At 39.5% G+C, this 26921-nt stretch overlaps 1 protein-coding gene across 7 annotated transcripts in view; it reads left to right on the forward strand.

Moving 5' to 3' along the window:
* Positions 1-26921, forward strand: part of Cdk14 (cyclin dependent kinase 14) — a 633917-nt gene that overhangs the window by 537358 nt on the left and 69638 nt on the right. For all 7 annotated transcript variants that reach the window (XR_003847675.1, XR_003847674.1, XM_008822523.2 and 4 more), the window contains 2 exons: positions 1985-2124; positions 8582-8725. Coding sequence is in view for 5 of the 7 variants with exons in the window: in XM_008822523.2 (XP_008820745.1) it covers positions 1985-2124; positions 8582-8697 (256 nt within the window). In the remaining 2 variants the exon portion in view is untranslated. The remainder of the gene's footprint in view (positions 1-1984; positions 2125-8581; positions 8726-26921) is intronic.

Consider the following 26921-nt stretch of genomic DNA (forward strand, 5'->3'; position numbering starts at 1 on the left):
TAGATTGGTCTGGAGCTAATGCTTTTCTTTGCTTTTCCTTCTTTTGCTATCTAAATCCTCTTGTGACAATTTTTTAAAGATTTATTTATTTTTTATTCTAAGCATATGAGTGTTTTGCCTGCATATGTGTATATGTACCATGTACATGCCTGGTGCCAATGAAGCCAGAAGAGGGTGTTGGATCCCTTAAAAACTGCAGTTACAGATGGTTGTGACCTGCCATGTAGGTGCTGGGAACCAAACCCAGGTCCTCTGAAAGAGCAGTATGCCCTCTTAACCACTGAGCCATCTTTCCAGCCCCATCCTCATAACAGTTTTACATAGTACTACAGAGCTGCTTGGGATAATTGTGTTGTTCACTGAGGAAGGATATTTGTCTGCTAATAGTATGCTTAGCATCTTTAAGCCTTTTAAAAAATACTCTCTTTGGGCTGGAGAGATGGCTAGGGGCTGGAGAGATGGCTCAGTGGTTAAGAGCTGAGCCATCTTGTAGAGGACCTGGGTTCGAGTCCCAGCACCCACATGGCAGCTACGAACCATCCTTAACTCCAGTTCCAGGGGAATCTGAAGCCCTCTTCTGACCTCCACGGCATTTGCATGACACTGATGCACTCACATGAAGGCAATACAGTCACATAAAATAAAAATAATATATAAAATATTTTAAAAAGTACTCTCAGGGGCTGGAGAGATGGCTCAGTGGTTAAGAGCACTGGCTGCCCTTGCAGAGGACTCGAGTTCAATTCCCAGCACCCAAATGACAACTAACAACCATCCGTAACTCCAGTTCCAGGGGAATACATAACCCTCATCTTACCTCCATGGGCATTGCACTACACAGGTACACTTACACACATGTAGGCAATAGACTCATATACACAAAATAAAAAATATATATATAACAAATAAAATATTTAAAAAAGCACCCCCAGAAACAACTTTCCCTGAGCCCTATTCAGCTACCTCTAAAAGCTGTTATACGTATTGCAGAAACACAGTCTCAGTGGCCAAAAAGCCTTTGGAGAATACAAATTACTGCACTGAGTAATCCATCACCATCTCAGCCTCCTCCCTGCTTTCCACACTATCAAATGGGAGTAGTTTCTTAATTGGAATAAAATAAATGTGAGAATGTGAGCGGTGACTGGGAAAGTGCCTGACATGTATTCAACTCTGCAAATGGTAGTCAGTATTAAGAATACTCATATCATCCGTGTTATGTTAATTATCCATGTCTGATTGCTCTGAGAAGCAAAATAGAGTTTCCAGGAAAGGCGAGGCTGGGCTCACTGAGCATGGCTGCCATGTATTGTAAAGCTTATGCCACATCAAAGACTTTACTTCTGTCCTCCCCCACCCCCATAATCTGGAGACACGTATTTTCTATCTACTGTTGTTTTAAAGGTCATCTTGAAGTGATTCTCTCCCCATGTCATTTCAGGATATCCCATTTGTTAACTTGTATGTTTGTATCATGATGGCTGGCATTTGGCAAGGCACTTGTTTCAATAATTTTATATTTAATGCAAGAAAATATAAATTCTTAGAGGAAAAGTAATTTTTAGTAACTAGAGAATTTAATAGTAGTTCTATTTTAATTCTCTGAGTTATTTGGTATTACTTTCCTAAGAAGCATCCATATGTAGATACAGTACAAGGATTCTATGAACAAATGCAGGCAAGTATTTGATAAGCTATCTTTTTGTAATTTTCTACCTACTTTTATCCATTCTGAAAGAATGAGTACTTTGCTTACAGTCAAAATATTTTAAATTAGCAAAACTTAGTATATCTAGAGTAAAAGTCAGTTTGGAATAACAGATACTCAAAGAATCGATATGAATTTGGTTTGTTTATTTCAGTAGGTAATTCATTTCCCTGGCCAGGAATAAGCCGAAGTACAGAAAAATGGCATGAGCCTTATGTCTTATTTAGTAGATTTTTCTTCTTTGGTCTGATTTCTCTTTTTTGCTTGTGTTTTTAGGCTCAGCTATGTGAATCATGCCGAGGATCTGGCCTCCAAGCTTCTTCAGTGTTCCCCAAAGAACAGGCTATCAGCACAGGCCGCCCTGAGCCATGAGTATTTCAGTGACCTGCCCCCGCGGCTATGGGAGCTGACTGATAGTGAGTAGGACACCTGCAGCATCCAATCAAAGCACCTCACCATCAGTATGTAGCGTGCATGTAGACAGATGCATTTATGTGTGCATAATCATAAGGTTATGTATATGTGTGTGTGTTGTGTGTGTGTGTGTGTGTGAGAGAGAGAGAGAGAGAGAGAGAGGGAGAGGGAGAGCTGAAGCAGAAGGGGGATCATGTGTTATATATTTATTGGAATCCTGCCATTCAATTGCTAGCTTACCAGACACAGAAAGAAAATGGATTCCTTTTCTTTTCTGCTATCTCTACTCTGCAGTCTGCAGCTGCACATCTTTGTATTTGATTGTATGTGTGTCCAAAAAATGATCTGAGCAGTTATAAACGCAAAAGAAAATATGATTTACATATTTAGTGCTTTCTGCATACAGTACTATTTTAAACGGATGCAGTACACAGAGGAAAAATGATTCATTTCTGTTTGATTCTCAGAGACCGTCTTGGTTGTAACAATAGCCTTAAAAAGGGCTGCTAGGCAGTGCACTGAAGGGCAGAGTTGGCAGTTGGCTAATGCACAGAATTGACATGTAAGAACTGAAGTCATGTAATTCATTTTAACTACACATGTTCTTAGTATTTGTACAGACAGCTCTTCTCTGGATCTTTTAAAACAAAACACATTCTTGGGTGGGTTTTTGTTTTGTTTTTACAAAAGCATTCATATTTACACAGGCTTTTTCAATTACATTTAAAGTAAATGAGGGAGGATTTATGACCAGGAGGATCTCAGCTTTCTTCCCAAGTGTGAAACAGAATTCTTGTGAAATTTTGCAGAACACTATTGCAGTAGGAATATTTTTGTTCAGTGGTGATGTATTCTTTCCAAGGGCCCTTTAGAGATATTTCTTCTCACATTTTTCTGATTTCCTTAAAAACAACATACTGCATAAATATGTAAATATTTATAATGAATTTATTAATTTTTATGCATACATCATTTACAGTAGATACAAAGTAATTTCCTTTGTCTTTTGCATTTCAGACTAACCCCTATCCCTGCAGTATTGGATTTTTCCCTAGCAACTATCACAGTCACCCTTTATTTTAGAACTAAATCCCAAGTAACAACTCTCTTGAGTATTCTCAACCTAACTTTTTTTTTTAATGGCCCAACTTATTTCTATTTCCTTTTTTACCCTAAGGCAGCTCCAAGCATATTAGCCTGTTATTCCCCTTATTCTTAGCAAATCCTCAATATCTCAAGTATTCGCAGCACATATTTACTTTATAATTTGCCTTACTTCCTTTTTAAAATATACTTTCTATTATAACAATGATCCCAAATTTTTTTTAAAAAAGCGGGGGGGGGCACAAATGGGCTCATTAGTTTATGGCTCATCGGAATCAAACACATAATGAGTTTGTTTCCCCATGGAGTGTAACTTATACCCTGATCTCAGTCCTTGTTGACATCTCAATCCCATCAGACTTGATGATTGAGCTTAAGCCAGGATTTTGATGGTCCCTGAATTCTGAATTCTGTCATAGTACTTTTCTGTTAATATGAACTTATTACCCACTCACCATTTAGTTTATCAGCCAGTGGTTCAATCCAGTTTCCATCAGTGAGTAAATGCCTACACATTATCACTAAGCAGCAGACTGCCAACCGAGACAGCCTTGTCCCTGTCATTAATAAGCACAATGTATGCAGAACACCAGAGGGGAATTAAAACCACCAAAAATACCTCAGGGTGGTATTTTTAATATGAGAATTTAATTTGTAATTTCACAGATTAAGAATTTTGGCTGCATTAATCCCTTTATCAGCGCACAGCAGGCTATTTGCAGCAGCATAACCATAAGGCGGTATTCATTGGCAGAAACACATCTTTGCATAACGTTAAACATCAGGAGCAGTGAAACCTTTTGAAGGGGGGAGAATAAAGATGAGAAATCATTATATTTTTAAAGCAAGATTCTACTAAATGCCTCTGGTAACAATTTTGAGTTACAGAAATGCTATTTCTGTGTCTAGAAGATAATCATTATGAAGGATAAATCCATTCTCAAGAAAGGACAATCCCAGTATTAAATACTGTAGTCATTTCCATTTAGAACAACGTGGCTCTACTTGTAAACATGTTTACAAAACAAAGAATCCCCAGACTTCTGAGACTTTGGGTATTAATTCCTTAAAGTGAAATGATTGGCTTTGATGACTCTTAGTCTGAGTTGGTCTTTATTCTGCAGACTGTATTTAGAAATTCTTAGGGTTCTTCAACTTCACATTAGTATGGAGACTTGTAAAAGTTCACTGTCTGGCAAATGGCAGCACTTGCAGCGGCAGCAGCAGAACTCTTGCACACTCCCCTTTCAAGGCAGTTTTGAAGAAGGTGCACCTGTCAAGAAGTGTTGCAGAACTAACACATGGATCATTCTGCTATGACTCATTGATTCTAAGATCCTCTCTGCCTTAGATGAATCACTTTGCAATGAGGAAATATGCCCCATTATGGGGGTTGCTGAACCAATAGGTACTTATTCTCATAGTTCTTGGGGTAGGTGGGAAGGTCAAGATGAGTTTACTGGCCCATTCTGTTCCTGGTGAGGGATGTCCTAGCTGGCAGAAGGCCACCTTGCTGGGGTTTCACAAGACAGAGTATTCCTCTGTCCCTCTTCTTATAAAGCTACTAATCTCATCATAACAAACTCCCATGTCATCCAAGCCTAATCACCTCCCAAAGGCCCCATCTCCAGATACCAGTATGTTGGGGCTAGGGCATCATCATGCAAACTTGGAAGGGTATGCAATTCATGCCATAAGGCTCTTAGCTGATGTGATGACTTTTTGAACTGTTTAAAGAATGTCCTTAAAAGGAAAAATACCTAAGGATTGGAAGTAAAATCAGATTAAAAATAGAAGATTAAGAAAAAATAACTTACTAGTGAACTCCAACCTTCTTGTGCCTACATAAAACCTACTTTTTTTACATCCCTAGATCAACTATATATATATACATATATATATATATATGTATATATATATATATATTGAAATTGTTATTTGCTTTCAGAGAATACATAACAATATCTTTCTTATTTTATTGTTCCTCAACATTTCATCAGCTTACTCTTTGAGTTTCTGTATAACTTTGCTGATAGCTACTGTCCTGAGCAGACACCAGAGGCCCAGACAGAAGAGCACTGTCAGGACATCCATCTGCATGGATCCCTGTGAGAGGTCTCCACCTCAGGGAGCAGATCATAGGAGTGGCTTCAGTGGCACAAGCACCATGTGAGAGCCTAAGAGTTTTAGTGACCACAGGTCCTGAGGCATGCCCAGAGGCGACACATTGAAGTCACAGAGTAGAGGCAAGAAGAATGCAGGACATTGAGCCACTGCCTTTCTGGGGCCCAGGGCTTCATCCCAACAGATTTTCCTTGGGAAGAAAAGTAAGCAGGGAGACATTTCCAGAAGTCACCCTGTGAATGAGACATGACCAAGGGCCCCATAGGGAAGGACCACCACAAAGCAGATAAACAAAGCAGATCTTGATTGACACACTGAGAAGAAGGGAGGAGGTATAGGACTGGAAACTGGGTTGTGGGTGACCAAGCCCTGCTTTTGGTGTGAGAAAATTCAACTTGTTTTCCATAATGGACACTGAAGCACATTAAATCTACGAACATTCATTATAGTTACATGAGACCAAAATTTAGAGAGAAAATATTATCAAAGCAGGAAATGTAGTAAGTGCATCAAGCAAGAATAATCACACAGTTACCCAAGGGTCTAATAGTTAAAGCTGGCCAATGCTGATGATGCTGTCATTCTTCTGTCCTGAAACCCCAACAGCCTTGCCCCGCTTCTTCACAAAGATTTAATTGCAAGGAAATAAATGGAAAGTGGATTTAGAAGAAATTCATTACTTTCTCCCAAATACACCACAGGGCATTTTCTCATGTATACCATCAAGTTCCATAAATAATTGAAGCTGAACTGTCCTTGTCAAAGTAAATGAACAAAATATACTTCATAGCACAGAGTCCTTGATTTTATTACATTCATTTGCTAATTCACAAAACTCAAATCTTGTAAAAGAGGGCCATCAAATTGGTCCAGTGTGGAGAGCACTGAGCTGAGAGAATCAGATCATCTCGATTAGACCCTCAGCCCCACAGGTACTAGGAGGCAGTTGTAGACATGTGCCTTGGTCCCTCTGCATGCTTACCTTCTCATTTAGAGAACAAGTTAAGAAAGACAGAGTAGTCCTTAAGGACCTTTACAGATCTGGTGTTTACAGCTTTACCTACATAGTCCTTGTATTTGTTACTTATCTGTTGTGTGATAAAATAGCATGACCAAGGCAACTAATGGAAGGAAGAGTTTATTTGACTCTATGGCTCCGGGGGATCAAAGTCCATTATGGTGGAAAGGCATGGCAGCAAGCGGCAGGCATTGTGGCAGTTGCTGAAAGCTGAGAGCTCACGTCTCCAGTGGCAAACTGGAAGCAGGGAGAGGGCAAATTGGAAGTTGGGCAAGGCTATGAATTCTCAGAATCTGCCTGGAGTGACATGCTTTCTCCAGCAAGGCCACAGCTCCTAAACTGTTGCAAACAGTGTTACCAATTAGGGCCAAGTGTTCAAATATGTGGGGGACACGTCTCATTCAAACCAGAATAGTCCTCTATAATTCTTTAAACAACATAATGCTGTTATACAGCAGCACACCATCTTTTTACAAATAAAACAAGCATACCTGTTTGTCTCTCTGTCAGTTTGTTTGTTTGTTTGTTTGTTTGTTTGTTTAGTCAGGCTTTCACTATGTAGCCCTGGCTGGCCTCTAACTCACAGAGATTCTCCTAGCTCTCTTTCCAAACTGCTGGGATTAAAGACATGTGCCACCACACCTGGTAAGCACGTGTATTTTAAACAGCTCTGCTGACACCTTTTTCTTAAATGTCCGTTCTACTCTGAATACTTTCCACCCAGGCTTTTTCATCTATAATGCCTACACTGCTGTTTTTCAACATCTCTGTTCTTTGGGATTTCCCCAGCCTTCAACTGGATCTGTCAGTGGAATATGACACAATCATCTGCCACTTCCTCCTACCAACACTTTCTTCACTTGGTTTCTGGGGCAGGATTCTTTTATGGTTTTCCTGTCACCTCCCTAAACTTTCCTTTGCAAACTTACCTGCTAGGCTTCTCACTGTTAATGTTCCTCAGACTTTTCTATTACACTCCCCAGACCTGGGTGATTCCATCCAGTCTCAAGATTTAAGTATCATCCAAACACTGGCAGTTCCTAATACTCTATTCCTAATCCCATTTCCCCTGCCTCCAGACTTGTATATCCAGCCAACTACTTAGCCTATCCATTTGTCCATCTAGTAATTGAAAACTTAGGATTACCAGAATTGTAGTCCTGATCTTTTCACCCCAAGCTGTTCCTTGTATAGTCCTATCCTTGTGAATAAATGGCAACGCCATTCTTCCAGGTGACACAGGTGATCCTTATCTCCTTTCTACTTTCCCCGACTGCTCCACAGACTCCGGAATCACGCCAGTGCTCACTTCATTTCTGTCCCCCCCTTTCAAGTCACTCACCACATCCCCTCATCTGTATGTTCACAGCAGCCTCCTAGAGGGCTTGCCTGCTTCTCTTCTTGCTTCCCTGCAGCCGGCTCTGTGAATTTCCTCTGTGGACGTTGTGTCTGCTCCCTTCTAGGTCTATGTACTGCCTGCCCTCTCACCTCCTTTCCATTGCAGCTTAAATGGTCTTTATCAGGGAAACCTTCACGGACTGCCTTCTTCTCTCAGACCTCCACGTTCCCTTCCCTGCTTTACTTTCCTTCATAATGTTTACTGGCATTTATTAGATTTATTTGGTTGTCTGTCTCTCCCAGCCAGAATCTACCACAGAAAGCATTTCCTTCAACTTTGATTTGTTCACTGCAGGATTCTTTAATTCCCAGAAGAATGTTAGAGCCAATAAATTACTTCACTCATGAGTTAATGAAAGAATGTCAAAGACTGTTGTCTCCAAATCCAAGTTAGTTATTCTAGATCAGAGAAATAAGTGTAAGCTGTGTCTCTACCATCTGTGCATGCCTGTGTGTGAAAATGTGTGTGTGCCTTTGACCACTTGGTATTTCAGACACCAACACACACCATCATGTCCCTCATGCTGGACATCCAAACTGTATCTCAGTCTCCACTGTTTTTTAAAAAAGAAAAGTTTGGGGCTGGCGAGATGGCTCAGTGGTTAAGAGCACTGACTGCTTTTGCAGAGGACCCGGGTGAAGCCCTCTTCTGACCTCCACGGCATTGCATGACACGGGTGCACTCACATATATACAGGGAATACACTCATACACATAAAATAAAAATAAATAAAATATTTTTTTAATTAAAAAAAATTAAAGTTTGTAAGCACATGTAAAAATATGTAAATGGAAGTTTTTCATTCTTTCTACAGTGTCTTCTATTTTTACCATCCCAAATGTGAGATTGCAACCAGAAGCTGGAGAGAGTATGCGGGCTTTTGGGAAAAACAATAGTTATGGCAAAAGTCTATCAAACAGCAAGCACTGATGAGTACAGCATTCTCAGGACAGCACAGGTAAGATGACCTACTTTACTTAGTAATATGTTATAGAAATAGCATAGATCATTAAAATTAAATGTTTCAGCTTCTCTTTCACCTGAAACTATCTTATGAATCCCTTGGGCTTATTCAGACATTTATCACATATTCCACTAAGGCAAAAAGTAATCAGGCATTTCTAGATTTTCTGACACCTACTAGGTTCTAACAAAAATTACATTGTGTTTTGCACTTCAGTTATGTCATCCCAAGCAAACTATTTTGTCATGAATAGATTATCTTTACTCTTGAGGTTAGTAGAAGGTCCACTTTGAGCTGCACCTAAGCCACAGACTTAGGGCAATATTTGATTGATACTATTTTTAATTAGTTGCTCTCATTTCAAAGGTGGGAGATTCTATACAGACGTGTATAGATTTCTGGTTTGTCATGAAATATCAGCAACTCTGACAATACCCCACTCCTGTTCCTACCTGAAGTTTTGTGTAATGAGAGAGGATAAACGTTCCCTATTTTAAGCTCAGCTGGCAACTACCTCCCTCTTTGATTTCTGATTCCTGTCTGGACCCTGGCACAGACTTACCATAGTAAAGCTTGTGTTTTTCATGATTTGATTTTTTGACCTCTACTACTTTACAGATAGGGAGTGGAATTTGAACATGATGATGCCCAGGCTTGTCAACCTGTTGCAGTCCCCATCCATGCCCAGTGACAAGCATGAGATAGCAATTTCTGAAAGGCTGTGCCTTCCTGGATTACCAAATAGAAATGTCTGGTGTTTTTATAACATCATACTAACATCATTATAACATTTAATAACAGAGCTTCCCTTTGTGGGGAAGGCTTTCTCATACTGATTCATATAGAGAAGTGTATGCATGTTCCTTGTTCCTGTGTGTGCTCCATAGCTAAGTATTGAAGGGCATTGAAGGATATGTACATGAACAGCTGCTATTCCTTCCTTCCCTCCCTTTCTCCCTCCCTCCCTCCTTTCCTTCCTTCCTTCCTTTCTTTCTCTCTTTCTTATATAAATACATATTTGTGTATATGTACACGCATGTGTAGAGGCCACAGGTTAGTATCAAGTGTCTCCTTCAGTCGCTGTCCACTTTATTTTTTGAGACAGGATCTCTTGCTGAACCTGGAGCTTGATGATTCAGGTAGACTACCTGGCCAGCAATCCCCAGGAATCCTCCTGGCTCTGCCTTCTCAGCGCTGGGATTACAAGCATGGGCTGGCACACCTAGCTTCTCTTTTTAAATTAGATTCTGAGGAATCAAATTCAGGTCTTCATGCTGGCATCACAAGCACTGACTGAGCCATCTCCATAGCCTGTTCTCCTGTGTTGAAATATGTCAAGAAGCTAAGTAGACAGTGTGGGAAAGACAGTAAATTCAAATGTGTATATTGCCCTGTGAAAGATCTGCCAGTATCTTGAGCCATTTCAGTACTTAACTTTTTATCCCCTCAACATGGAGTTTGATTGTGGTGGCCTAGGGGTATGGAGATGATTTATGGGTGATTTGAAGAACAAAAATTCCTATATAATATGATGTCTAAATGCTGGTCAGAAGATGTGGCTATTAAAGGTGCCACTACATAGGAAGGAATACAGTTCTTTCTTCAGGTTATTTGTGCCCAGTGGATATGAGGTTACCTAGAAGTGTACTTTAGTAGCATCTGGGATCCTACTCTGAGCTGCAGTTGCTCAGATAGACTGGGGCTGAGTTTCTGACCAGTTACGTCCTGGTTCTAAGAATGATTGGGGTTCATGAGGGCTGTAGCATTTGTTTTTAAGTCTTTAGCCCCAGCTTCTTAAAGCCCTTAGCTAATTCAGTAGAATGAGAACAAAAAGTGTTCTTTGTTTTAGTGCCTCATGCACCCAAGCAAGTCTAAATTTCAGTCACAGGACCATGTCCTTTCTTCTTGGCTCTTCTGAACTGTCTTGACCTGTCCAGTCAGAGCTGTTACGATGTGTTTCAGATCAGCTCATTCTTGTAAAATCAAAAGGAGCTGACTGGACACAGCATTACCCAGAAAGTCTTGACGATCATTAATTGAAAAAAAAAAAATTGATGCTCAGGACTGCAGCCATCAGTATTTGAAGCTTTACAGTGTGTTTTTACACTAGATCTAGGAATGGGAATGTAATGGAAGCTTTTTTCTAGAATTGTTTGTAACAGTACTTAAGAGTTTTGTCTTTTTCACCTCAACTTTGAAAGCTTCAGTATTACTGCTATTGCTTAGAGCTCATCCCCATTCAGCAGACTGCTCACAAAACATCTCAGGTCTTCTCAGAAAAACTGAATTCTAACATTTTAATTTCTCATTTTTGAAAGTTTATTTTAAAAAGTCAAATGTGTCCATGTTAGAAATCAAATAACATAGCCTATTTATTGACCTCTGACATACGGCATGGTCTTTTGCAGACCAGTACTGGATTTCAAAATAAAGACACTATGGAGCAAAAAGTCTATGCTAATAAATTATCTGTAGAGAAAAACATATACTCCCCTAGTCTTTCATTTTCTGGTTATTGATTTATCTGTCAAACTATTTAGAGTAGACTGTGGCATATTAAATTTCCCTCAAATGTCCTAGTACTCTGTAAAGCCCAGAGTGATTGGGAAAAAGAAGGAGAGGAAGAGACTGGGGGCAGAGCAAGCCTAAATACAAGCTAGAGTTTTAGCCATCTCCCTGGGGAACAACAGGGCCCTCAGTGTGGAACTTGCATTATGTCCCTCTGCCTTTGAAATGATGGGGACTGGGCAGGCAGCAATGTTTCAAGTCCTAATATTTCTCCCATACCTCAATGCCACATTATTCCTTTCCTTGCACACTAAGGTCACTTCAATTATTTAGTTAATAATGTTGGATTTGCATAAATTGGCCTTAGTGGAAAAGCTAACGAGATGCATTTTGCTTTGCAGCAGAAAGCAATTTGGGTTTTAGAGTCTTGTAGCAAAATTAACTGAAAAGAAAACCACAGGCACCTAAGTTAAGAGTAGAATAGCTGCCACTGCTGAGCAAAATACTGAGCTCTGTACATTTTTCTTATCCTCTAGTGGTATTAGCAAGCTTGCTATTTCATAGCTTGTTCCTGCTCGTTTGGTCACCATTGAAGAGTTGAGACCCTATAAAGTCCAAGAGAGCCTTAAATGTGCTTAGAAATTTTTCACAGAAAAGATCAGCAGCTATATTGACCACATCAAGTAGTATTGCTTATATTTGCATAGGATGATACCAGCCATAAACCTATACAGAGCTGAACTTTCCAATCATTCTGAAGTGACATAAGAAGTGCATGGTTGCTGACTACTCCTCTTAGTACATGGACGAGAGCGGCTGATACTCACTTTTAGATTTCTGTGGTATAGTGTTCCTGAAATAGTATGTCCTCACTATAGAATATCCTCTTCAATGAATCAGTTGGTCATCAGACTTCACTAACTTATAGTAAATTTATAAATAACTGTCTGCCGAATGAAATAATTTGTTTGATTCAGTTGCAGGTGGTTAATTGTATACCCTTTGATGACCCTCACTTTCCATTTTAGCACATTATGGTTAATAGTCCACATCATTTAAGAATTACATGGTAACAAGAAAATGTTTAGACTTTCTACTTGACTCAGTCATTAAACCAGGATTTCCAAAAGTAATCTGTTAGGTAAAAAGATTGAAAGAATTAATTACTCAAGGAATTTTAGTTAAATAGGATCAAGGTTGTGGGGGGTATTTTTAGGATCAGATTCTAGTCACAAAGCAGTGTGCTAATGCCATCACACCCTCTGAAAGCAGGCGTCTCACACTCAAGACCCAGACTCCTACAGTTTTCAGCTCTAATTCCTAGGGCCCATGAATCTGATTTTTTAAAAAAAGAACCAAAGATATTCAGGCATTATATGTTTATGAAGTATCATAATCGACTTATTTGGGTTAGGACACTGTAAAGATAAGCTAGGAAAGTAATTTTCCATCTTATAAACTAAAAAAATTTGATTGTCCTTTTCTCCCTCCCTCCATTTTTCCCCCTACCTTTCTTTTCCATCAGAAAGAATGGGCTCATGCTATGTAACACAGTAACAATGTGCCCATTTTAAATGATTTTTAATTAATTTTAGTTCAATTCAAACATCTTTTTCCTGGTGTCAGCACCACCCTTCCAGTGTTCTGCAGCTGAAATACTAGGTACTGTTGGTCAGGGTAGGCCCAGAGCACAGCAGCATCTCGCAGTGTTCTTCAGACCATGCTGATGGAGAACATTTCTCCCATCTACCTTTTTAAATAGAAACCAGGAAAAGTAAACTGAATTCTTTACTTTAACATGTGTTTTGGTTCTATATTAAAACCACTTCAGAGGAACCTGTACAGAGGACTATATAAAGAGGAGAAATATTCAAGTGAGGGAGGAGACAGGTGCCAGGTGACTGAGAGAACGGGAAAGACACAAGCCTGGTGCCCACAAGAACAAGAGACCAAGGAAGCTAAGGGCATCTCTCCGAGTGGCATTCTCAGTTAGCACTGGCATGTGAAAAGAAGTATAGATTGACAGTTACTTAGCTACACAGGCAGGCTTCACAAAGACTGGACTGTCAGACAGAAACCAACAGTGTCCTTAGTCTGTTTGCCATCTCGACTCTGGAAACTGCTCCAGGAGAAAAAGCCACCCGTGGCTCTCCTCCATGCTGTGCTTTACGGTGGGTAACGTGTTCTGTCTCCGTGTCAACTCACACTGCTTTCATCTTCCCTTCACTGTGTGGCTTCTGCTGCCTTTCTCCTGCTCATCTGTAGATTCTTCTTGCCGTCTTCTCCCTTTGTCCTTCTACTTCTAGAGTAGTCAGCTCCTGAACTCTTACTGCCTTGGATTCTGAAACCCTCTTAGAGAGCACCTCTGATTTTTATAGCCATCAATCAGTAAGTACAGAGCAAGGCTGCTGGGTCAGACACCCCTATATGAATGGCTTACCCCAGGCTGCTTCTAGGTCAGGACTGAGCCTGATCCAACCAGCTGGACTGTGAACTGGGTGGCCAGCCTGTTCTTAAGGACCCCTCAGAAGGCAGCTCTGATCTTGGCTCTCCCAAAAGCTTGTATGAAACAAGAGTGCAGCTAGAAGGCACCTTTCTTGGCATGTGGTACAATGTAAAAGTCAGGCATGTGAGAGGGAAGCTCCCGTTTTAATGCAGTGACAGCATCTGTGTTGTGTGATATTTTAGATCTTCACTGTGTGATATTTGGGGCTATTAACTAAATGGTTTTTTTTTCTTTAAGTCATGTACTTTCTCAGCTGTAGATGTATCTCCCTATAAAGAGAGATAACAGGTTATTAGAACATACCACCATCTAAAAGAGTCAAGTATTAAGTCTAGGTTTCTTTCAGAACAGGAAGATTTCTGGATTTCTTCTTTCTGCAAGAACTGTTATTCTCTGCATGATCCAACAAATGTTTCCTATCAAACAAGTACCGTTTTATCATCTCTTTTGTCTTCTGTGGTTGACACTAGTGAAGCTAATAGGAACAGAGAACACAAATTCAAGTATCCTCTCAGGCTTTATCTGAAGAGAGCCCTGGCTGTCATTGTCCCAGCAGAACTGGAAAACTGACAGAACTGTACATCACAGACGGATGATGCATATTATAAGCACTGGCCTGATAAGCACTGGCTGGAATATTGCTATTTCTCACCCGACTCCATGTCCTTTACCTTAACCAAGCAGACCACGTGCACCCCAGGCTAGCTGTGAATGAAGCCCATCAGATTTGTAGACCACAACCACTGCACAAAGATAGCATTTGCTCACTTTCCCACGTGCTAATGTTTTGCCCTTGCTATGATGCCTTTATCCCAGCCAGTCTCTCTTTTTCTTCCCATTTCTGTGACACACAAGTGTGTACATACATATTATTTTTCTGAACCATATATTATTTTTTAATATTTTATTTATTATTTTTATTTTATGTGTATGAGTGTATTGTCTGCATATATGTAAGTGGACCCATAACGTGCAATGCCCACAGAAGTCAGAAGAGGGCTTTGGATCCCATAGAACTAGAGTTACATATGGTTGTTAGCTGCCATGTATGTGCTCAGAATCAAACCTGGGTCCTCTGCAAGAATAGCCAGTGCTTTTAACTGCTGAGCCATCTCTCCAACCCCTAAACCATAAATTATTTGTATATGATATCCTTTTAAGTATTACATTGTGATTTCTTCTTAAAAACAAGGGAAATTAGTGTGATGATTCATTTGTTTTGTTTTGCTTTTTGAGGCAGGATCTCTCTGTAGCCCCAGCTGGCCTGGAACTCACTATGTAGACCAGGCTGGCCTTGATCATATAGAGATCTACCTACCTCTGCCCCTCAAGTGCTGAGATTAAAGAGTGATACTTTTTAAATTAAAAATAATAATAGCTTTTGACGTTGCTTTTCCTTTTCTATTCTCTGATTAGGGTTTTGTTGTTGTTTAGGGTTACTTTTGTTATTGTTGTTGTTGTTGTTGTTTTTTTTTCTTTTGTGGTTTGAAAATGGCTAAAAGACGCTGGTTTGAGCCCTTGCAAATTGATTCATCAGCCCCTGGATCCTCAAAAATTGGCTATATTTTTTGTGATTCAGCATTTTCAGATTATATGAGTTTCAAAATGTGGGGGTGGCAGGGAAAATAACACTGCATCTTGTATCTTCTGGCTTTTCAAAACCTAAGTTAATATCTTAGGGACTATTTAGCCAACAGCATAATCTGAGTAAAGCTTTCTTATAGATGGAGGCACAGGATGTGAGGAGCTAATAATCAAGCCATCTATTAGAGTGCTGGGCCCGACTATTAGAAGTTTGCGTTCACTTGTAGTTCATAGTTATTATCAGCTCAGGACTTTGTTTTTCCTTTTCATTTAGTGTTGATCTTAAGGATTTGGGGTACAGAGGAAATTGTCTATGCTCTGAGTGCACTGTATTGTATTATTAATACCAGGATAGCAGCTGAGTCCCACCAGTCTGTCTTTGTGGTCTGCTGACACTTTAGGAAGTGTTTGAGCATAAAAGGAGGCTGTTGGAGTTGAAGTGGGTTGATGGTCTGGGCTGACATTTGAATGCATGGAGGACAATGTCTAAATGACAGTGTTGAGAAGGGAAGCAGAAAGAAGCTCGAAACTGTGCCCAATTGTCTCACAGATGCACAGCACTCCCTCTGAGATAGCCCTCTCATGGGAGCTTTGTGGGGAGTGGGATCAGGGAGGGCTAGGCATTGGGGCCCAGGCACAAGGGAGGGCCTTAACCAGATTAAAATTCTAACAGATGTAATGAAAACCTCACCCACAATGTATTCTAATAGCAAAGTTAAACAATTTGGCTAAATTATTACAAGTATAATTAACAAAATATTTGTAGTACTCTGAGATGCATCTATGAATAAACCAACATGAATTGGTTGTGCAAATGAATAATTTACTGAGTCTCTTTTGGAACTTAGAAAAGCTTCTATACATACACACACAAGCACATTTGTTTTACTTCATAGTCAAAAAGAGTAATTTTCAATATCTTAGAGGTGTTAAAGTAAGTTTATAAATGAGTCAGAAGCCTGCTTTTCCACCTGAAGAAGTAATATTCAAGGTCTAGCAAAAACAATATAATGTTAGGGAAATTGATGGGAATTTATCTCACAGTTAATACCACTGTGTATGTCGAACACAGAATCAAATACTGTATCTTTAATTCTCACACTTGAGTGAAATTTTTCCTTGTTAATTTTCACCATTATTTTAATGCAGTTTGTGTTAGATGTAGTGCCCTTGGAGTTTTAACTGCTCTAGATTATCATTTTCAACGCAATTAGTAAAATGCCCTCCATTGCATATAATAATTATTGTAAATGGGACTATTGGCCTAATTACTATAAATGGGGAAAGAGGTGTGATTATCATGTACAATTAGATCATGTACAGTATTTATTTTACATTATTACATAACAATGGTATAATGATAACTCATAATTATGTTGTATCTTCCCGTGGTCAACAAACCTACTCCATATTAAGAAGTAAGATACACAGAGTTGAGCCCGGCATGGTGGTACACGTCTTTAATCCCAGCACTCAAGAGGCAGAGGCAGGTGGATCTCTCCGAGATTGAGGCCAGCCTGGTCTACATAGTGAGTTCCAGGCCAGCTGGGGCTACATGGAGACTGTATTTCAAAAACAAGAGAGAGCGCGGCGGGGGTGGGGGGCGGTACATAGAGTCGTGATTCATTGGCAGTTAGACACCTATTGGATCCTTCTTTGTGAAGTAATCGGGTCGTCTGTAAACTGGAGACCCACTATATTTCAGTGTAATCGAATAAACTGATTCTGTGCAGGCAGGCCAAATCCAAATGTGAAAAAAATCATTTTACCTTCATTGATTAAGAGTGCTCAAATTATTCAGTTCTATGGATGTCAGGACTTTAATCCTCCCTAAACGTAGTGCTAAGCCTCACCGTACCTGTTTGCTTTATATGACAGCAGTAGCAGCCTTTAAATATGCCTGAGGAAAACAAAATAAGAGGGCTTTTCTTGGCTGTGACAAACATTATAATCATCCCTGGTTTACAGATACACACTTAACAAGCTTATAGCACATAATTAATTCTGGGAAGGATGCTGTTTGACAGAGTGGGATTATGAGAATTGCATATTGATAGTGGCAGGAGAAATGAATCCATTTTCTCTGGGTAAGGTGGGGTATTCTTGTGTTCTTTAGAAACTAGCACATCTCAGAGGTGTTGCTCTCAAAATGATCTCAGGATGGAAGGAAATCAGTAATTACAGAGCCAGGCATTCAGTTGTATCCTAATTTTCCCACCAGTTTTTCAGTGTTTCAGCTGCCTCAGAGACTTAAAATATTCTCATTAGGTAGCAGCAGAGGCAGCAGCCTCACCAACTCCCTCATTCTCTCACTCGCTTTTCCTTTTTTCCCCCCTTCCATTCCTGCCTTGGGAGTGACTGTGAAGATCATTTGCTGGAATGATTGGCAGGTTAGAGGATTCGATCAGATGAGTTCCTCTTAGTGCAGGTCAAAAAGGCTAGTTAGCAGGAGCTGTCGAAAAATGCCAGCAGCATTCGAAATGGGAAATGTCATGACTTCCAGGCAGGGGGTGCCACCTGGAACAGAAAGCCCTCAGCTCATTAGCAAGTTACAGGATGCAGGCTTAACTGGAGGGTGCAGGGAAGGGAAGATAACACCCAATAGGGAAAATGATTGTGAAGTGGAATTGATTTCATGTATAATTTGTTTATCACTAGAGGGGACAAATACTGTCCTTCTGACTTAAGCAGAGGAGTGTGGACTATGAATGAAGCAATTTAGCATAATCTCCAGGTTGAGCTTCGGATTTAAAGAATGCAAACTTCTTTATTCTTAACTGTGGAAATGATCAGGTCATGTTACATTAATTAATGCTGACATACTCTCAAATGTTTTATCTGGGCAATTGTGGCACCTTCACAGAAACAGATAAGAGATGGGCAACTTTCAAAAATATGAGGGATTTTTTTTTTCCCCTGCTGGTGCGGAGCACTAGCTCAGCTCAGTTGCATACAGAATCCTAACAGGCTGGTGTGTTTATACTCACTGTTAGCAAGGCTGCCCAAATCAAAGCAGGGTTCTTGATTTGCATGCAGCCTCATTGATATTGGAGACCCTGTGCCTTTGGGGAGATTTAGATCTAATCCATATTAAAATAGAGAGGTATACTTTAGAATATGACTACATCATATTTTGGTGCAAGGTTAAATTTTTAATCTGATATTCTTCAAAGGGGTGCTCCCCAATTTCACTACTGTCTAGATGTCAGTTCATTTAGAATTTGATCTCCAGTCAACAATATACAAATAAGATTTACAAACAAAACTACATGGAGAAGATACGTTTACAGAGAAAGTTAATCTCCATCTTATAAACAGAGAACAGAATGACAAAGCAGAAAATGGTATTTCCTGACATATACTTCCAGTGTTTTTACAATGAACCAAATAGGTCTTAGTGGGAAGCCTTTTCCTACATAAATTCCATTAGAAGATTATTTTCTTTTGATAAGAAACTTTGACAGTATCATTTATCGTCTGCTTGGAGAGTACCATCTTGTTATTTTAGTCACAAATGCTGCAGCTGCAAAGCTTCCTGGCTGAACACTGACGGATGTTTACTTAGCGTCCAGATTCTGGTGAGAAAGTGTGTTTTCAAAAGGTCTTTGCCTTGAGTTTCTCTTTCCTCTTAAATATTGAGGCATTTATGAGGCAGTTATTAAATAGCCAAGGCTTGTTTTATCAAGCAGTCTCAGACTGCTGTCTACTGTGAATAGGACTGTTAAACCCTCTCCATCAAAATTCTGGTGCAAAATTCATTCTGTTCTGTATTCAGCATAAAAAGCTTAGCATTAAGCTACTGTATATAGCTTTCAAGATATACGGCATTAGTTCTGTCAAATCAAGAAATTTAGACACCACTAAGAATCTATTCATCTCTTCATTTGGGAGTTTTATTGTGTGGTCCAGAAGCCAGCCTTGAAGAGAAGGGTGGGATATATATACTATTTGAAATGGTTTACCTAAAGTTAATATTTGTATCACAGTAATTCAGTTTTGTTAACAGTTGACAGATTTATTAGAAAAATGAACTATTTTGAAAGAAATCACTGTCATTTTTTTAAATGAAAGAACTGGGCACTGGGAATATCACTCAGATAGCATTCACAAGGCCCTGTAAGTAAACACACCTAAGATATTGTGGTTGTTTTTGCCTAGCACTGCAAAAACAACCATAAAACAGAAGAAGCTGGAATGGTTGTCCTCAGTGGATTTCTCAGGCTTCCACCTACCTTTAAAAAGAAGCCCTGCTTCAGAGGTGGCTGACTGTGAAAGTGGGAGAGAATAGTTTGCACGTGGTTTCATGGCCTTACCCCTTTTCCTCAGCTCAGCCCACCAAAGTGGGCTCTAGCTTCATAGACTAGTATTTTGAATAATTCTTCATTTTCTTCCTCTGATAGAGATTGGCGTCCTTATATTTATCAGTCCTTTCCACACTGTGGCCTGAGTGACCACTGCTCAAAGTCACACCTTCAGGTTTGTGGAGTCTCCTCAAGCAAGATCCCTCTCATTCTAGAAAAGGAAGCTGAGTCCTGTGATTTGGCCTCTGTGTCAGCAGATCTCTTAAGTGTGGCCCATTCACAACATAAGTCCCCACTGAGCAAAACAATGTTCATACAAATCCTGAAATGTTCTTGTCCTCTCAGTGTTGGCATGTGCACAACTGGTGCAAAAGCAATGGTAGGTAAAAGTGCTGGCCACTCACCATGAATCAAATCAGCAGCTGACTATTCCTGAGCATTGAATTCTTTGCCACCACCAATTAAAACTTCTTAAAAACTAGTTCCACTCAATACTGTTCTTGATGAAGATTTAAAAGTTGTTAATTTTAATAAATCCTACTCTTTGGCAAATGTCTTATTAATATTCTGAGTACTTGGTAGAATGTTTGCATAGATCATTCCCACTGCATCCTAACACCATGCTTACGTCAGGAAGGCAATCATGGGTTGTTAAGTTACAAACTGAACAAACTCCTTTGTTTCCTGGAACTTAAGATTTTATTTGAAAGAATATAAACTCTGATTATTCAAACTTGACATATTTGAGTGCTTTTTCTCATAAATGAACAAAAAGTGAGTCTGCCATTTGTGGAAAACAGCCATTCGTGGAAGGTAACCAAGAAAATTGTTGTCAGTGATAAAAGTGGAGGTCTCAAAAGAAAATTAGAATTTGAAAAGACTATGGAAAACTTTGTGATTTGCTATTGTGAGTCAAACACTTTTCCAAAGACTTTAATGAGGTTGGTGGTGATAGAGTGAGTTGTTTTGATACTATGTGTAATGAAGGGTCCTAACATTTGAAAGATCTGCACAACTTATTGAATCATTATCTTCCAAATAATCAGTAAATGATATTAGAAATAATTGTGTAGGAAGAAATAGTCATTGAGGGTGTCAATTAGACTAATAGGTTACAGTATAACAAGAGAACAAAGAGTTCATTGGTGTAGTTTAGATTCCCTAGTGCAGCCAGCCTTTAGGAATCTACTGCTTGTTTTATTATGATAGAAAAGAGTGTATCTGTCAGTTACCTGTAAAGCTACAAAAATGCTTCCTTTTTCAATTAGGTGTTTCTGAGAGGCACATACTTTTGTCATTTTCTTCAACCAAAACAATATATCATAGCAGATTAGTTAAATGCAGAAACAGGTATAAGAATTTAGTAAAAATTAGAAAATTAACATAATTATAAATGCCCAAATTTTTGTATTTTTGTTAGTTTTTACATTTATTTATTTATTTATTTATTTAGGTATGCACCTGCCACTGCATAAGTGATGAGGTAAGGACAACTCTTGGGGAGTCAGTTCTCTCCTTATTTATTTATTGAGACTAAGTCTTACTATATAGACCACACTAGCCTCAAACTTGCCATCCTCCTACCTCTGCTGCTGAATGTTGAGATTTAGGTGTGTATCACCATACCAGCCAATACTTGCATCAGTACAGAATAGTTGTCACTCTTTTGCTACTTTTATTTCCAAAATATGTTATTTTCATTAAAATAACATTTTAATTTTAATATGTAATGGTGTTTTAATGAATTCAATATCTTTATGTGACAGTCTTAACTTCAAATGTGTTAAGTTTTACCAGTTGTTGTCAGTATAAGGAAGAGCTCCTTGGGGGCCCTCTATGATTTTTAGAATATAAAGGAGTTTATAGATCATAGAGTAAGAACCATTGCCCTGTATCTGTAGTGCTATATGTTTAATGTGCTTGTTCTGTTTACATTTTCCCCTTTGAAGAAATTACTGTTCTCTGAAAAATTCCTTTTGACATATAAAATTCCTCCAATTCCACCAATTTAGTTTCATATCTCAGCTGTCCTGGGGTAGAACAAATTATTTTGTGTTCATATAGCTAGCATCTGAAAATCGTGGTAGAGGGTCCTTAATGTTTATTGGACTAATTGATTTTATTTTTGTATCTTATTTTTATTTTTTATTGGCTTATTTTTAACTTCCTGGGCTGTGATTTTTATTTTGAGAAGCTCAATTAGGTGTTTTACATTTTCTGTAGGACACAAGTGAAAATATACCAGGGCTATTGAAGAGCAATGGAAAAATGATGGAAAACCTCTTGTTGCCTGAGACTGGGAAAGGTCCAGTGTCAAGGCCTGGGTGCTCAGGACCATATGTGGAGTCAAGGCCATAGCTGGCCATCAAGGGAGGTGGGAAGTACATTCTTGAGAGTCAGTCCCCCCAAGACTAGAATCTACAAATGACAGAAGCCTCCCTGTACCCAGTATAAGCCCATCGCAGAGGCAGAGCTACTGCCATGCACAACCTGGGACTTCAGGGTATGAGTTACGAGGAATGCAGCCACTCAGAGAAGGCTGAAACTGCTGCCCAACATTGGGACGTCCTCCATTCTCCAAACTGCTCCAGAGGAATGTGAACCTGTGGCTCACAGGAGGGGACCATAACTCCAGCTTACAGGGAGAGGATCACAACTCTGGCTCAAAAGAGAGGACCACAGCTCCAGCTCATGGGAGGGGATCACAGCTCTAGGTTCATAGGTGGGGACCACAGCTCCAGCTCATGGGAGGGGATCACAGCTCTAGGTTCATAGGTGGGGACCACAGCTCCAGCTCATGGGAGGGGATCACAGCTCTAGGTTCATAGGTGGGGACCACAGCTCCAGCTCATGGAAGAGGAACCATAGTTCCAGCTCATAGGAGGGGACCACAACTCTAGTTCACAGGAGGAGAACTATAGTTCTAGCTCAAAGGAGGAAGCCATAGTTTCAGGCTCACTGGAGGCAACCACAGCACCAGGCTGATGGGAGACACAGCTCCAGACTCACAGGAGGGCTCATAATTTCAATTATGCTGTTCCTACTCTTTTCCTGCCTCCATCACTCTGTTCACATGATTATACTTGTGTTTTCATTTCTGTGAAACAAACAAAGGCAACAGTTACTTGCAAACTTGAATTTCTCACTGGAGGGAAATCGGTATTAGAGGAAACCACTTTTCACATTTGCTCAAGGAGACAGACAGATCGAATGTTTCTTTTTCATGGTCAAAGATCCAGTTGGGTCTTTTTGGTGTCTGCTGTTGTTCACATCTTCCTCCAGGGCCAGGAGGAACAAGTGATAAGGCATCTTCATCATCTTTCTAGTGTTACCAGTCCTCAGGTGTAGGGCCAGGGAAACAGCTGCAGGAACAAGGAACAGCCACAGATAGAGGTGGCAGCCATTGCTGAACCTGCTGTGCTTAGGGTCTTATTACCAGCCACCAGTGGGCATGGCCCGCAGGTCCTGCCTGAGTAGAGGCAACACCTAGGACCTGTGCCCCTTGTATCTTGTTTTTAACTAGAGCAATAAAAGTATTTGTTTTTATCAATACACCTATTTAAAAACATGACTTTTGTTATTTCAGTCCACCTGCCCCTCACTCTCACTTCACCCAATTCACACCCCATCTTAGCTCAGATTTTTTCCAGGAGAGCGGTGCTGCTGCGCACTTGGTCTTGTAGACAAATCCTTAGAGGACTTCTTTTATTTGTTAGACTTGCTTCTCCCTTTTTCATGCCTATCACATTTGACCCTACAGGGAGTGCCACTGGCCACATGATTCAAAATCCCCACTTTACTTTTCAGAGCTTGTATGAGGGGCTTTCATCCCTGATGAGCAGGAACTCCCCAGCATTCAGCTGCCCAGTCACTATGAGGTTGCTCATAGAGATGTATTTGGGAGTTCAGAATCCAAAATAGCTGAGTAGTATTCAATTTAGGGTTGTAATTTTTAAATTCATCACTCTTAAATACTTTTAGATGAGTTGGGAAGCCAATATAGTACCTCTTCTAATATTAACATGCTTTGTAACAATGATACATTTATCTTACTACAAAATAAGCCTGGATATCATACTAATAATTGTACTACAGGTTTATTTGGATTTCATTTATTTTCACCCTCATGACTGTCTTCTGTTTCAGAATCCCATCCAGGGTACCACACTGCATGTAATTCCCAGGCCTCTGTAGTCGCCTCTAGCTGTGATAGTTTCTCAAACCTTTCCTTCATTTTTTTATGAACTTGATTACTTTGAGGATAATGCGTAGTTATTTTGTAGACTGTCACTTAGAATGTTTGCTCATGGTTAAACAGGGATTATGGATTTGTGGGAAGACTGCCATTAAGACAAAGTGCCTTTCCCATGTCATCACATCAGGAAGTACTTGCTTGATCCCCACTTGACTTATACTGGTAGCATTAGCCTTGACTTCCTGGTTAAGGCACATGAGATTTTATATCTCATGTATGATATCAAGGAGGTAAAGTCAGATAGGCAGGGGAATTATGTTATAGGTCAAATCAAATGGAAGGATACTTACTGAATGGAGGACAGAGTTTCTGATGACAGTCTCAGAAGAGAAAAAGAAAATCTGTTCTTAAACCTCTGACTTTTTAACACAAAATGAATGGAAATTGAGACATCATCAGAAACAAAGATAAACGTATTTGAGTTACGAACCCTGATATCTTGCATCTTTGACTTTGGTGACAGGCAAGATATCTGACACAGTTTAAAATATATTTTGTGAACATAAATACCTGTGTATCTAACCTTCAAATACTAAACAAAGCAAGTTCTGCCCCTCTATATTGAAGTCATTTACTCATTTGTCTGTCTTTCCACTGCAGTCTAAACCTCAGACTAGTGTCACCTTCATTTCACTATTTCTCCATCTCTTACACAGCATGTGTTTTTAAATTTTTGCTAAATCAGTGAATACCTATCATCTTCAGTCTTTCAGCAAGTATTTTTCAAGTCAGCACTATATTGCTGCACTGGGCCGCAGTGAGGAAGAGAGTTTCTAACTTTCAGGCATTCATAATTCAGACATGCAAATGCAATTGTTTGAATTTTGGAGTGATAAAGACTACGGTAGAAGTTTGCATGAAGCTGCAGAGGAAAACAGATGATGAGGGGGAGTTAGTTTTGCCAGAGGGCTTTTCAGAAGCGTTGCCAAAGAGAAACACTTTGAGTAGGAGGAGTTGGAATTTCCATGGTCATGAAGAAAAGAAGTGGGGCTTGCTTTCTTTTTTATTGATTAAATTTGTCCCTTGGCAATTTCATACGTGTGTATAAAACATTCAGATTATTCTCTCCCAACCCTCCCCATTCCTGTCAGCCCCTCTTCCCTATAAACATCTTTCCCATATTCTTGTCTTTTGTTTTACAACCTACTGGATTTAACCAGGGCTATCTACTGTAACCATGGGTTTGGAGCTATCCAGTGGAGCATGATGGCTCACTAGTGGGTGCACAATTGAAGACAATGTCTCTCTCTTTCCCAGGACCTTACCAGTAGCCAATAGGCCCTCCCCGCTTTGAGGCTCACTGTTGCCAGGGCCAGTCCCAGTCCGGTTCAGGTAACCACAGCAGCTGTGAGTTCAGGATTGTAATGACTTGTGTCATGACCAGTAGATGGCATTTCCTAGCCCTTCTCCCTATCTTCTAGCTCTTACATTCTTTCTGCACTCTCTTCCATGAAGAGGAATGGTGCTTTCAAACAAAGAAAATAAACCCCTACAGTGAAGCCCTGTCACAAGGTACCACATCTTTCAGGAGTGTTCTGGAAGAAGGCAGAGGAGAAATGGGACTGAAACAGTAAGCTGAACCCAGGCTGTAAAGGGTCTTTGTGATACATAAGCAGTTCAGATTTTTATTTAATTGCCCATGGGGAAATATGTGGGACTTCCGGGTCAGGCTACATCTTAAAGCTGGAAGATCCTGTAGGGATCAGTTAACAACCCTGAAAGAAAATGTGATTTTTGACCTGGGTTTGAATCCCAGCACCCACATGGCAGCTAACAACTGTCTGTAACTCTAGTCCCAGGGGATCCGATAGCCTCTTCTGACCTCCACGGGCATTGCTGGACACGGGTGCACTTATCTACATCCAGGAAATACATTCATATACATAAAATTTAAAAAATAAATAAAATTTTTTAAATGTAATTTTTTTCTTACTTTGAATTTATCATGATAAGTCATAAAAAATTTTATCTTGAAAATAAAGAAAATATACAAAATTTGCTTTCATCTTTCTGTTTGACCTAATAGTATAGATTTTTGCCAATGCTAAATCTTTGACTGAAAACTCATTCATCCTCCAACCCTCAAATTTTGTGGCTCACTTATGGACATGGTTCCTTTATTAAGCATTTATAAAGATGTATACAATCTGTTTCTTGAAAAGTCATATATAAATTTTTATTTTTAGTGGAAAAAAATATTTCTTCTTTGTTTACATATCTTTTTGTAAAATGGCTAACAACTCCATAATTTAACATTTGTTAATGTACACAGTTTCATATATTAAGATGTATTGACACCACTTAGAAGAAAGTCTAAAATGTGGAGTAAAAGTTTAATGAGATTATTTTCAAAGTTCAAAGAAATGTTTAAGAATTCAGTGTCTTGCCAGGCATGGTGGGACACAACTTCATTCACTGCATTCTGGAGACTGGGAAAGAGGGTCTGGAGTTTGAGGCCAGCCTGGACCACATAGCAAGAAAGGGGTGGAATAGAGAAAAGGAAGGAAGGAAGGCAGGAGGGAGAGAAGGAAAAGAGAAAGAATTCCGTATGTGCCTGGGTTTTCTTCTTGTAGTAAGCAAAACATTGTTGGTACAATAATATTTTCATGAATAAATTCATACTGATGTCTGTAAACTTTAAATGCTTAAGATTTTAAACTATTCTAATTATAAATTTAAAAAATGTTTTATTCATTATTTTTTATTTTATGTGTATGAGTATATTGTCTGCATGTATGTAAGTACATTCATGTCATGCAATGCCCAAGGAGGTCAGAGTTATGGGTGGTTGTTTGCCACCATGTAGGTGCTGGGAACTGGATCCAGGTCCTCTGCAAAGAGCAGCCAGTGCTCTTGACTTCTGAGCCATCTCTCCAGCCCCCTCTGATCATAAATTTTTAAACTACTTAATGTTTAAGAACTCAGTGACTTTTTGGTGATGATCATAATGGTGCATAAAACATGTTGACATAATAAAACAACTACACAAAGAAGACTATATAAATTATTAAGAATAAGGCATATATATATATATAT

Source organism: Nannospalax galili, unplaced genomic scaffold, assembly GCF_000622305.1.
Source record: "Nannospalax galili isolate Female #2095 unplaced genomic scaffold, S.galili_v1.0 scaffold85, whole genome shotgun sequence".
In the NCBI taxonomy this organism is placed as follows: Eukaryota; Metazoa; Chordata; class Mammalia; order Rodentia; family Spalacidae; genus Nannospalax; species Nannospalax galili.